Source organism: Artemia sp. Qi Xiang Cuo, chromosome 7 (genome assembly GCF_049724085.1).
Source record: "Artemia sp. Qi Xiang Cuo chromosome 7, ASM4972408v1, whole genome shotgun sequence".
NCBI classification, from domain to species: Eukaryota; Metazoa; Arthropoda; class Branchiopoda; order Anostraca; family Artemiidae; genus Artemia; species Artemia sp. Qi Xiang Cuo.
This window is the reverse complement of record NC_142800.1, coordinates 62,203,028-62,216,003: the sequence shown is the minus strand read 5'-3', so window position 1 is coordinate 62,216,003 and position 12,976 is coordinate 62,203,028. Positions and strand designations below refer to the sequence as shown.

Genomic DNA, 12,976 nt, shown 5'->3' with positions numbered 1-12,976 from the left:
ATGAGTCATTGGTGAATAATAACCTATCCCCACTCGGACATCACTGCAATATCTATCATTTTTTTTCTCTTATTTTAAGTGTAGCCTACTAGTTGATAAATTATTCTCCTTTTCTGCAAATAAGTTTTTCGAGCAGCAACTTCGAACTAGGCTTTTTAAAACCAGACTGAACGAGTTAAATGGATATAGTACGCAAGATTACATAAACTTCAAAGTTTCTGTATATATTTTTAGCTATTCCTCTGTCCTGATGTCTTCGGAATCAGTTCAACTTTTAGGACTGAACGTAAGAAAATACTGTTAAAAAAATCGATATGTATCTTGTAGCAGGAGTATTTAAAATTAGTCTGAAACTTTATGGTAGCTAACCCTGGCAGCAATTCTGGCCTTCATAACCTTTTAAGAAAACCCAATATACAAGGCAGAAAATTTCCAAACACATTACAAGTAAGTATACCATCAAACCAATCTCAAATTGAAAAACCCATTCTTTTCAAATATTAAGAAAACGAACCGGAAAAATAAAATGTAAATTACAGTTGCTGATTTAGTTTTAAGCAAAATCAAATCATACATTAGACTCAAGGAAGGGGGGGAGTTAAGGTGGATGGCACTATGGTGCTATTACAGACATTAATTTTCATTGTACATTCTGTTCATTTTCAGTTTGACTTCTTATAGACCCGAGTTTCGGCTCATTTCGAATTTTAAATTTGTTCATTGTTTGCTTTCGATTAACTTGATTTTTTTTTAAATCTAGTCCAGCAAAGAGACCTGTAATAGACTATTGGTAGAAGTTTTAATTTCAGTTAAGTTATTTTTTTTTTTTCAGTAGTTCGAGATCACCTGACATTTTGTCAGTGGTTAAGATGGCTAGACTTTGTCGGTAGACAAAATGCTCCGAACGACATAAAGGAACTTGGATAAAAAAAGCAAACATAGTTAATTTTCTCTTGTCGACACAGCGTACATTTAGTTTTGACAAACTAATTTTTTCAGTTGGCCTTTTAGGTGACAGCTTGGCGAACAAAAATTACCAAAATATTGACTAAAGCATTTCACGCAGTCAATTCAATTATTTTAAATAAATTGTTGGACTAACTAATCGTATAATTCAAGCTACTTGATTAAACTAAATTAAGCAATTAGGTTAGTCAACTAAGGCAACCTAGCTGATTAAGGTAAACCAAGCTAGTCGAATTCATTTGCGTAAATTTTAATTTCTTGAGATTGCACATTTTTAAAAGAGATCGTCAAAACATTTTTTTGGATTTATTTTAATGCCCAAAAGTTTATTTGCCAAATCCAGTCTTGGTTTTAACTACAATATATCCATTTACGATTATCATTATTGTTGTTATTTATAGCAACAAACGAAATTATGTTTTAACCTTATAGGTCGTCAACTATATAAAAGAGCTAAAGAACAAAGACCCAGGAATTTTTGCCTGGGAAATCCGTGACCGATTGTTGGCCGACGGAGTATGTGATAAATTCAATGTCCCTTCTGTGAGTTCAATCTCAAGGATCTTGCGAAATAAGATTGGAACACTAGCACATCTAAATGGAGTCTCGCATACAGGTTATGATGGCGTAACAAAGCATTTCCCAGGTATGTTTAATATCTTTCATGCTCAAGGTGTATTTCATAAACTTTAGTGTAAAGTCCAGAGTAGCTACGGCAGGGGATCTCCTTAAATTTATGTTATACCGAATACAATCTTAAAAATTAAGAGAGATCAAAAAGTCTCTTCAAATGAAAGCAAATAACAATGTTAAAACTTGAAATAAAAATCCTCAGAATATCCCTAATTTGATTAGGGCTGTAATCCCCCACCCTCTCTCAGTTTGCACTACAGTTTGACTTCTACTTAACGGAACGCTTTTTAGAGTCGAAACAAAATAGCCCTTTTGCAATTGTAGGGTAGGTGTTGTATTTACCAATTGCCTTTCAAAACATTTACCAATTGCCTTTCAAAACACTTAAGCTGAAAGTTTTATTGTTTAAAGTAAATACAAATAGATAAGTCCTTTCATTCTAGAGGCACTGAGAAAAAACTAAGACTTTTTTTTTATTACATTGCTCTTTTCATTAGAGCATTTGGGATTAAGGCATCAGTAGGAAAAAGTCGAACAAATGGGGGACCTACGGAGCGACATCCCTTTTCATAATACAGAATAATTTCTGTCTTTTTTCAATTTTAATCTCGCTCTTTTTTTTCATTTGAAAACCTGTTTTTTTATGTTCATTTTTAATGTCACATTCGGTATGATAAAATTACGAGCGGATCCTCCTCCCCTAATTGCACCTGGACTTGGACCTAGACACTGAAGTTCAACTTTTGGATAACAACGCGTCGAAAATGGATGAAAGTAGCCCCTGAAAAAGACAGTCCCTTGAGATTTTTTTTTAAGATTAGCCAGTAATGTCAAAATAATTTTTCAAGAAGTGATGTTTATCAAACAGTTCGTGGTAACGAACTGTAAGTAAGGAGCGACCCGGCTCAATGATAACCGAAACTCTAAAAAACGGGACTTTGATACCAATAGATACATCAAAAGAATCAAATTTTAATTCTGATTTCAAATATATAAGTTTCATTAAGTTTAATTTTACCCATCAAAAGTTACGTGCCTGAAAAAAATTTGGTTGATTTTCGAAAAAAGGGGGAAAGACCCCCTAAAAGTTATAGAACCTTAATGAAAATCACACCATCATATTCAGCGTATCAGAGAACCCTACTGTAGAGGTTTCAAGCTCCTATCTACAAAATTGTGGAATTTTGCATTTTTTGCCATGAGAAAGATCACGGATGCGTTTTTTTTTGTTTTTTTGTTTTTTTTTTTTTTTTTTACCCAGGGGTGATCGTATCGACCCCGTGGTCCTAGAATATCTTAGTGGGATTCATTGCAATGGAAATTAGAATTTTTAGTGTCCTTTTTAAGTGACCAAAAAAATGGAGGGCAATTAGGCACCCTCCCACGCTCATTTTTCCCAAAGTCACCTGATAAAAATTTTGAGATAGCCATTTTGTTCAGCATAGTCGAAAATATAATAAATATGTCTTTTAGGATGACTTGATCCCCCAAAGTCCCCAGGGGGAGGGCTGAAAGTTATGAACTTTACTCAATGTTAACATATAGTATTGGTTATTTGGAAGTATACAGACTTTTTCAGAGGAGATTTTTTCTGGTAGGTGGGGGAAGGAGAGGGTCGGGGGCTATATGGAAGGATCTTTCCATGAAGGAAGTTTTCATGGGGGAAGGGACATTGCTATGAAGGGGGCGCCGGATTTCCCAGCATTATTAAAGAAAAAGATCAGGAATTAAATAAAAAAAAACAAGTTTTTCAACTGATCAACTGATTGTGATTAAGAGGTCATTTTTAAAGAACTGGAAAAAAAATTCGAACTATAGTTTAAAGAGCAGGGTATTGACTAGGGGGCGAACCCCCTAGTATACGTGTTAAAAATTTATGAATATAGAAGTTCGTTACGTAAGTTAATTCTAAGTTACGTATATTTATTACTAATAAAAACGTTCGTAAATAAAATTAAACAAGTTTCGAGAAAGCCATTTAACCAAATATAATATGCAAATTTTGTTTTAATTATTCATGTACGGTGAGCCAAAATCAAAACCTGCATTAATTCAAAAACGTTCAAAAATTAAATAAAAAAAACATGTTTTTTTAACTGAAAGTAAGGAACGACGTTAAAACTTAAAACGAACAGAAATTATTCCGTATATGAAGGGGGCTGTCCCCTCCTCAACGCCTCGCTCCTTACGCTAAAGTTTGACTTTCTCACAACTCTATTTTTTTAAACAATAAAAAAACTTTAGCGTAAAGAGCGAGGCGTTGAGGAGGGGACAGCCCCCTTCATATACGGAATAATTTCTGTTCGTTTTAAGTTTTAACGTCGTTCCTTACTTTCAGTTAAAAAAACTTGTTTTTTTTATTTAATTTAACGTATAAGAGCACCAGGCCGTAGCAACAAACAAAATGATAAAAAATAGTTGATGAATGATATTTTTATCAATACAAATTAGATTTAGATAGAAACTACGTTTCAATGCCCTTCAACTTTCAACGTGCTTCATACGGATCTTGAGGAGTTTCTCCAGCCACCCAAAAGAGCCATATAAATCATTTATATGAAAAATTACATTTTTCATTGCCATATAATTACATTTATAATAAATGTAATTTTTACCTAACACTAAAAATATATCCGCAATAATAGGGTAGCCCTTCTCCCTTTATCATACAAACTAATAGTTAACTCTAAATATATTATTCCAAATGAAGGAATGGTACAGGTTACATTCCCACTTCACATTGCTGGGAAGGACATCTCGCGAAAAGCTGGTACATTTTATTTTTTTAAGAGTTTCAGCAGAACCCCTTCCACAAGAGATCCACCAACCTTCTACCCTCTCCCTAGAACTGGCGTGCAGTAAAGCAATGTTGGGTAACTTATAGTAATACTGCATATACGTTTTATGTAACAGTCCTTCACTTTTTATAGGTTGTGTATAGATTCAGGGACGAATGCGGCACCTTAAGATAGTTTGACCTCTGGAACAGGGAGGATATTTTTATACTTTTTCAATAGCTCTAAGTCGCTTAGCTATCTAAGAAATTTTTGCTTGATAGCATTTTGACCCTGTTCAGGAGTCTCACGTTTTGCGGCACAAAATGGTAGAAATTGGTGCTTTCCTGTCTTGAGGTTTAAAATTGTAGCCTATATATATATATATATATATATATATATATATATATATATATATATATATATATATATAATATATATATATATATATATATATATATATATATATATATATATATATATATATATATATATATATATATATATATCTCTATTGATCTTGTCAATAATATCAAACCGATTGGTTATCTCAAGAATTTTACTTAATAATTTACTTAATATCATTTTTGCCTAAAATGCCACTTAAAAGGGGCACTGCAACCTTTAGCTTCCGTTCAAATGAGCCCCCTCGCTACATTCTTTAACCATCATTTTCATTCATGAAATCACAACTAAAAGAAAAAAAACACACTTCATGACAAATTTTGTGTTTTGGACATAGGAACTTGAAACCTCCTCTTCAAAGGTCTCCAACATCTTGAACACGATGCCGTAATTTGCATCAGAATTTTCATATTAAATTTCTCGAAAACATCCACGAGGAACTTGAAGCTTCCTATTCAAGGCTCTACAACATCCCGAATATGATGCTTTATTTTTCATAAGAATCACATCCCTTTTAGGGTATTTCTCCCTTTCCTTAATTAATGAAAGTTTCCTGCAGGCATGTAGCTTTTTATAGGTAATCTTAAATTTAGTGATTTTACACATTTTAAGTCAGCGTAAAAGAGCAATTCTTTTGATATAATTATTATTAGCAAAATTCTATTTTTTAGTTTCAGTTTCTATATGTCGCTCTTATATACAAGTTTTATCCACCCCTAAAAAGTAGTCATGTTTACTGTTGCTCAAGGTTTACCTGCCTTCATTTTAACGTCAATGACTAACTTTAAATTCGATTCTGCTAGCTTTACAAGACTACAAGATGATTCGGCTAGCTTTACAAGACTGCACTAAATACAAATCTTCATGGCTACTATGCCGATCCTTTGCCCTTAATCAGAAAATCTGCAGAACTTGAAAACAAAACCCACAAGGCCGTACCCAGGATTTTTTTTCGGAGAGGGTCTTATTTTAAAAAAAATTTGTGGGAGGGGGTCACAAAAAAACTCAGTCCATTTTTCTTACGTTTTTCCGAGTCCGACAAACATTTCGGTGGGGGGGGGGGTAAAACTCACTAACCCCCTCCCCTGGATACGGCCTTGAAAACCCATTTCACTAATGAACTGTTCATCGTGTTTGCTTTATTTTGTCGTCGGTACAGTCAGATTCAGTGTTCTTTTTTTTTATTTAAAATTTTTTCTTAGAATTTTTCTGAAATCGGGACTATGCCAGTGCTCTCGGTGATCTAAGATCGAAGCAGATTTCAAATTTTGGGAGCCATTAGCACCTTAAGTCAGGATATCAGCTTTCTAATTCCGGTATACGAGATAAAGCAATAAATAAAATACATAGCATGAATTTATCTCCCTTATGCAAGATTTGCAGCCATTTGTCTTTTCGTCAAAAGTAAACGTTTGATTTCTTATAACTTTACATTTTGGGCTCATGGTAAGATACACCAAGGAAGATACGTCTCCAGTCTTATTCCATCAATACCATCGAATTTTCCTTTCCTAACGTAACAGTCTTAACAAGTAAGAATCTTTCTTAAAGCCAGTGTACATCGAGGTACTATTGTGTCATCGACTTTACTATAATTGGTTTTCTTGCGCATCGGACATGGGACATGGCATTCGCATTTCCCGATTTTAGATACATTCGGATTTTTTCAGTGCAGGTGTATTTTCGTAAAAATTATCCATAAAAGTATTACAGTTTCAAAACGACTGTATTTCAGGTCACGGTTCAGTGTCAACCCAGTCAAGCGCAGCAAATATGAGTGCCGCTGCCGCCGCTCTGTACTCGCCACTTTATCCTTACGCTACACCTTATGCATCGGTTGGAGTCCCTACAGGAATGAACCAGGTAAATTCAAAAATCTATTTGCTTACTTGTTACATTGGCATTGAAGTTACAATTTTGATTTCCCGTTGTTATTCCTGTATTCCTCCTGGACAGTTTACTATTTTCCCAAAGTCATTTCTGTACAAGAGAGATAAATAGCACATTAATCGTAAAAATGGTTTTTTGGATCGTCTTCCTTAGTATAGTTGTGATGCAATATTATTAAAAAAAATTTCTTGCTTTTTATTCTACTTTCTTCATTTCTTGAGGCTTTTATTATGTTGTGACGTTTAATTTTTGCCGTCCCCAAACAATATTTCTCCTTCGAAATGTAGTTTTAGAAAGATTATCTTTTTCTGCTCCGAAATTTCTTTAAAAAAATCTAAATGGCTGGTAAGATTTTGTGATCATTACTACGTCATCAAATAAAGTGTTGCCTCATTTCAATCTGTTGTTTTTTAAGTTCCGTTGAATATTGAAATTCATAAAATAATAAGTAGTTTTAAAGTTATTTTTACTACAAACAGTAATGTTACTGTGACAAATTTAGTTTTCCTGGAAAAGAAATTAATTCAAGTACGCATTCTTCTGGAAAGTCTTTATATTTTTTTTATAATTTTTAATGTAGAACGTTTCACTGGAGTTAAGTTTGGATTTTGGCTGATTTTTTTTTCTTTTGGCTGATTTTTTTTTCTTTTGGCTGCGCCCGTATTTCAAATTTACACTAATAACGTTTGTGTCAAGGCAAACGTTATAAACGTGACTGTCAAATAATGCAGGAACGGCAAGCTATCCTAAACCATCCTAAGGTCTTCCAAAAGTTTAATATATCATTGATGAATTTAAAAAACAAATCAAAAATTCAACGATAAAATTTAATATCATAGAAAACTAGCCTGTACTTTTTTTCAAAATTAAAAAGATTGCTTCATTTTCAGAATCATATACTTCAGAATCCTGAGATTCAAATGATAGATTGGTACCTGTGTGTTATAGCGACCGCACTTTGTTCTGGATCTGTAATGAAATTAAATATAAAGAACAAGTTTTTTAACAGAAAGTAAGGAGCGACATTAAAACTTAAAACGAACAGAAATTATTCCGTATATGAAAGAGGCTGTCCCCTCCTCAACGCCCCGCTTTTTACGCTAAAGTTTGACTCTTTCTCACAACTCTACTTAAAAAAAATTAAGTTTTGCAGCATGACTCATTTTTCAGTGTCATTTTTACTTGATTTGGGAAAATTAGCTCCAAATTTGCGACCCTCCAGGATTTTGACGAAATTACTCCACTGGTTTTCATCTAACCAATTCAAAAAATAAATCTTCATTTTCCCTGTCTTTGGTACTCTAAGCTTGCTTTTTTTTTAATGACATCAGATAAACAATGTAGACATTATTATGGAAACCATAACCTTTGGAATCGCTTTTCATATTGACTGCGTATGTAATTTTACAGCCACTGCGGTAACTCAAAAGCTTTATGTCAGATTTTGTTTAAGAATTTCTATCTCTTATTTAATTCGTTATATGGCCCCGATAACGCAATTAGATTATTTAAAAAAAAGGGAAATTACCTTTGTGTAAGTTATATTGTTCTACTTGAGTCATTGATGTTTGTACAATTTATTCGTTCTATTTTTTTGTTCTATGAGCAAACGTAAAAGATACCGGATATATAATATTTAGTCAGAGATGCGTAGTTGTAAAAATCTAAAATTCATTTTTGAAAAATTAGGAAAAATTAGTTTTTTCAGAAGGGTAAGATAATCAAAAAGTACGAGTGTAATGCATCACGCCTGGCTTTCTAGTTTGGGAAAAATCGGCGGTGGTATTACGCGGTATATTGTGGTATGAGCGTTATCAGCGTAACGTCGTTTACATTAGTGTGTTACAATATCGCAAATATCAGCGCAATAACGCTGAAATTAGTCTTGGTACATGCAATATTTTTTCTCTTTTTAACGATTGAGGCTAAACTTGAAGGAGTTTGAAAATAGAAGATATTTGCTCTTCGCAAGGGCGTGTCCAAGATCTTTTTCTTTTGCTTTTCATCACTGAGTAAGCAACTCATTTGTCTTTCCCCTTTGTACAGGCCAATGAGCCTTTGGGGGAATAACAACAAAATAATATTGTATGTGTATCTAATGAAGAATAAATCTTATCTATCTTATCTCTTCTTCCATTCTTGCCATTGTTAAGTACCAAAAAATTGTCCTTAGAGTTTGGATTTTGAAAACCAGTCTGTTCTTGGATATACATACCCTGTGTACTTTTCTTTTCTCATTCATATAATCACAAGTACATTGAAAAGTATAAGTAATTTTCTTTTCTGTAGATTATTCCCGGCATTCCTGGCCATCGAGCCTTGGGAGCATTTGAATGTTTGATGTTTTTTGCTGGATTAATAACTGTGATTTTATCTTTAAGGATGTTTAATGTGAATAATGTTTGAATATATTTTTAATCAAACAGTTCGTGATGACGAACTGTAAGTAAGGAGTGACGAGGCTCAATAGTAACCCAAACTTTAAAGCACGGAATTTTGGTACCAACATGCATATTCAAAAGAATTGGTTTATTATGCTGATTCCAAATATATAATATTACATAAAGGTTAGTGTTACACATCAAAGGCTACGAGCCTGAGAAAATCTGCCAGATTTTTGAAAAAGCGGAAAACACCTCTTAAAAGTCAAGGAATCTTAATGAAAATCATACCATCAAATTCAGCGTATCAGACAGCCTTACTGTAGAGGTACCAAGTTCCTATCTGCAACAATGTGGAATTTTTTATCATTTGCCAAAAGAAAGATCACGGATGCGTTTTATTTGTTTTTTTTTCCCAGGGGTGATCATATCGGGTCAATGGTCCTAGAATATCGAGATAGGACTCATTCAAACTGAAAGTAAAAGCTTTATTACGCTTTTTAAGAGACCAAATAATTGGAGGGTAAATAGCCCCCCTCCCATGCCTTTTTTCCAAAAGTCACCTGATCAAAATTTTGAGATAGCGACCATCTCCATCTTTGGAGATGACATGACCCTCCAGAACCACCGGAGGAAGGGTCACAAGTTATGAAATTTGTCCATTGTTTACATATAGTATTTGTAATAGGGAAGTATACCGACAATTTTCAGGGAGGGAGAGATTTTCTGGGGATGGATTTTCTACGAGGAGAATTTCTCATCGGGGTGGAAGCTTCCAGCGTTGACTTTCCAGGGGAATATTTGCACGGGGGATTTGCCAGAATTCGTATACGAAATTCATTTTATTCGTCTTACCACCTCGTTTGCGACCCCATTTTACATGTGGAGACGCTTCGGGGAAATTGTCCAGGATAAATTTTCAGCGGAGTCAGAATTCTGTCAGGGATTTTTACCTGACAGGGGGAATTTCCCGTGAGAGGAAATCTCCATGGAGGAACTATCGCCAGGAGAAATTCTCCATGGGAAATTTTTCTGCAGAAAATATTTTTCACACAGGGAGATTCCCCCATGATCTTAAAAAGGACCGGAAATTAAATAAAAACGAGTCTTTCTTCGAATGAAAATATGTCAAGGAGTATTTTTCAGGCGGAATCGTAAGCAAGAAATTTCCTGAAGGGAATTGTCGAAGATAGAATTGTCCTGGGATAATTTCCCGGAGGAAGAATTTTACGTGGGAGGAACTTTCTATGGAAGATTGTCAGTGAGGGGAGGGGGAATTTTCCACAGAGGGGGTGGATTTCTTGGGTTTATTTAAAAAAGAATCAGAAATTAAATTAAAAAAACAAGTTTTTTCTACTGAAAGTGAGGAGCAGCATTAAAACTTAAAACGAACAGAAAGTATTCTGATATGAGGTTGGCTGCTCCTTCCTCAATACCCAAGTCTTTACGCCAAAGTTAGATCTTTTGTCTCAATTCCTTAAGAACGATTCCTGAAACCAAGGGCCCTGTAATTAGAATCAGAGCCTTTTTCAAAAGTTTTTAAAAATCTTTAAGTTTTAAGTTTTATTGCCGCTCCTTACTTTCAGTAGAAAAAAACTTGTTCTTTCTCCTTAATGTATGCATATGTTGAAGTGTTTTCACGAAGATAATTGTCTTGTTTATAATTTAGAAAAATGATGAAAACATATAAAAGTACCAAAATTTAAAAGCGTGGGTTTTTTTTCATTGAAGATTATAGTAGTCTATCATTTAAAAGTATCTTCTGTGCTTTCAAAAGAAAAGTAGAAGGCATTAGTTTTATAAGTTTACCAATTCAATACCTGAAGTGACTTGTTTTGAACTTTTTTGAAGTTTCAGCCGTCTTTATTTCAAAGGAAACTTTCCAGCTTAATCATCTAGTACGCCCAAGAAAATCCCGAGCACAATAATTGTTGAAAGCAATCATTTTTAAGGCCTGTAAAACCTGTTGCTTAAAAGAAGGAGCCACGCAGCTTTCTGCTGAGCGAAAGAATCGATGCGTCAACTAGTCAACTGTGCTAGTTACGCTTCATTTTGAATTTTCGCCCAGATCATACGTACATTAATCCTGTGAAATGATAAACTTAACTGAGAATTTCAAACATAGAAAAAGTACTGTTTCTTTCAGCTCTTATAAATATTATTTTTTCAGGAGAATAATCCTTTATGCTTTATTGGTCTTTTTAAAGTTTTCCCCATTATTTGCATGTTTCAATGCCTAAAAATATTCACCTGAAAATCTGACTGGAACAACTGAACTTATTCTTGTTTTAGGCGTTTGGAAATATTCCCTCTCAGCCGAGTGCAATAACCGTTACACCCCCATGCTCCACGCCCTCCTCTGATGGTTCACCAACCCATCAAAGAATTGGAAGTCCTTTCTCCAAGTTCTCCTATGCCCATAGTGTGACAGATATACTAAGTGGATCTTTCCCATTTCAAAGACAAACTCAGCCATGTTCTGCAAACGAAAATAATTACAACTATAATTATAATTACAACTACTATATGTATATGTGCAATGCTGCCCCGTGTCCTCCAGCGCCGAGTCACAATTTTGGAACAATTATGGGAACTGGCGCAATGGTTTGAAGTTTTTAGTTTTATTCTATCATTTTAGAAGAAATGAAATAGAAATATTGTGCATTTCAGTTATTTTCATGGCTTAGAAGAGATTTTCAGAGTTTAGTTGATACTACAACTTCTTTTAATTATAATCATTTATATTGCTGGTTTAAACGTGTTGAATTGAGGAAGTAGATTGGGATCATTTCCTTTTTAGCTATAAAAACTTTCCATCTTGGTATTTGGAGAAAATCAATTTAATTTATTCTTATTCGGCCCTCTTTAACAAACATGTGTCCAAATCTATTGGGCTTTATATACCTCATATCTTGAATGTTGACTTTTAGTTTCATGATTTTTCTGCTCTGTCAAAAACCTGAAGTAAAAAAAATATAGATACAAAATTTTCACTCTCCGGTGTCAATATATTGGTGTAATGAAGATGGCTGATCATAATTGGTTGTTTAAAAATGTTTTGTTGTCTTATGCTATGCTTGAATAATTCAATAACCAAAAATGTCTTACTGTAGCACATCATTATTCAGTTTATCCAATAGAATTACAAATCCAATAAAAATCCTCTTCAAGATTACTTTGCAGAATATTATGAAATATTCATGAAAAATCCAGAAAGATTTTTGGATATTTCAGGCCATACAAAAGACTAAGCCTCTATTCGGTGAAGAAATTGTCCACTTACATAATTTCGAAGAACTGGCTAGAAACCCCTACAGCTTCGCTATTTCAAACCTAAAACGATTCTATTTTAAGATTACCGAAATCCCGTTTAACGTTCTGCAAACGAGTAACGAAAGTAGTCAAAATCTGGGTATTATTGGTATAATCTGGGTATAATCTGGGTATAAATCTGGGATAACACCATTTTAGCAAGAAGAACGAAAATAAAACTGATACCAAAAGGGTGCTTCGTGCGTTACAAAACATGATTAATTGTGTAACTTGTTAGTAATATTAGCGATATGATTATGTATTTTCTTGATTATTTTTTTTTTGTTACTGTCGCACAGTGTGTTTTTTAGCTGTGGAATCTGATTTCTTCAATGATATTTTGAATTACCTGTGATCTTTAGTGCCTTTTGATGTGTTGTTTGATATTAGCAAGGCTGTACCAGGATAATTGTTTTGTATGTTTGTTTTGAGGGGATGAAGCTTGAGAGGGTTCTTTGGCTTATCGTTTTCATGGTCTGATTAAAGCAATTTTCATGGACAAATATAAAGGACTACTTTTGTAATTCAAATTTTTAGAATCTCCTAGGGATGGGAGATATGAGTTTGGACCAAGTTATGGTCTTATTTTGAAGCGTTGAAGTTCTGCGAATATCT

The 12,976-nt window shown here is 33.9% G+C and overlaps 1 protein-coding gene across 2 annotated transcripts in view; it reads left to right on the top strand.

Annotated features, from left to right (window-relative positions):
• Positions 1–12,976, top strand: part of LOC148950545 (uncharacterized) — a 43,851-nt gene that overhangs the window by 30,775 nt on the left and 100 nt on the right. For both annotated transcript variants that reach the window (XM_089091649.1, XM_089091650.1), the window contains 3 exons: positions 1,399–1,612; positions 6,514–6,641; positions 11,342–12,976. The exon at positions 11,342–12,976 is cut by the window's right edge and continues 100 nt beyond it. In XM_089091649.1, the coding sequence (XP_088947775.1) occupies positions 1,399–1,612; positions 6,514–6,641; positions 11,342–11,659 (660 nt within the window). In that variant the 3' untranslated portion in view covers positions 11,660–12,976. The remainder of the gene's footprint in view (positions 1–1,398; positions 1,613–6,513; positions 6,642–11,341) is intronic.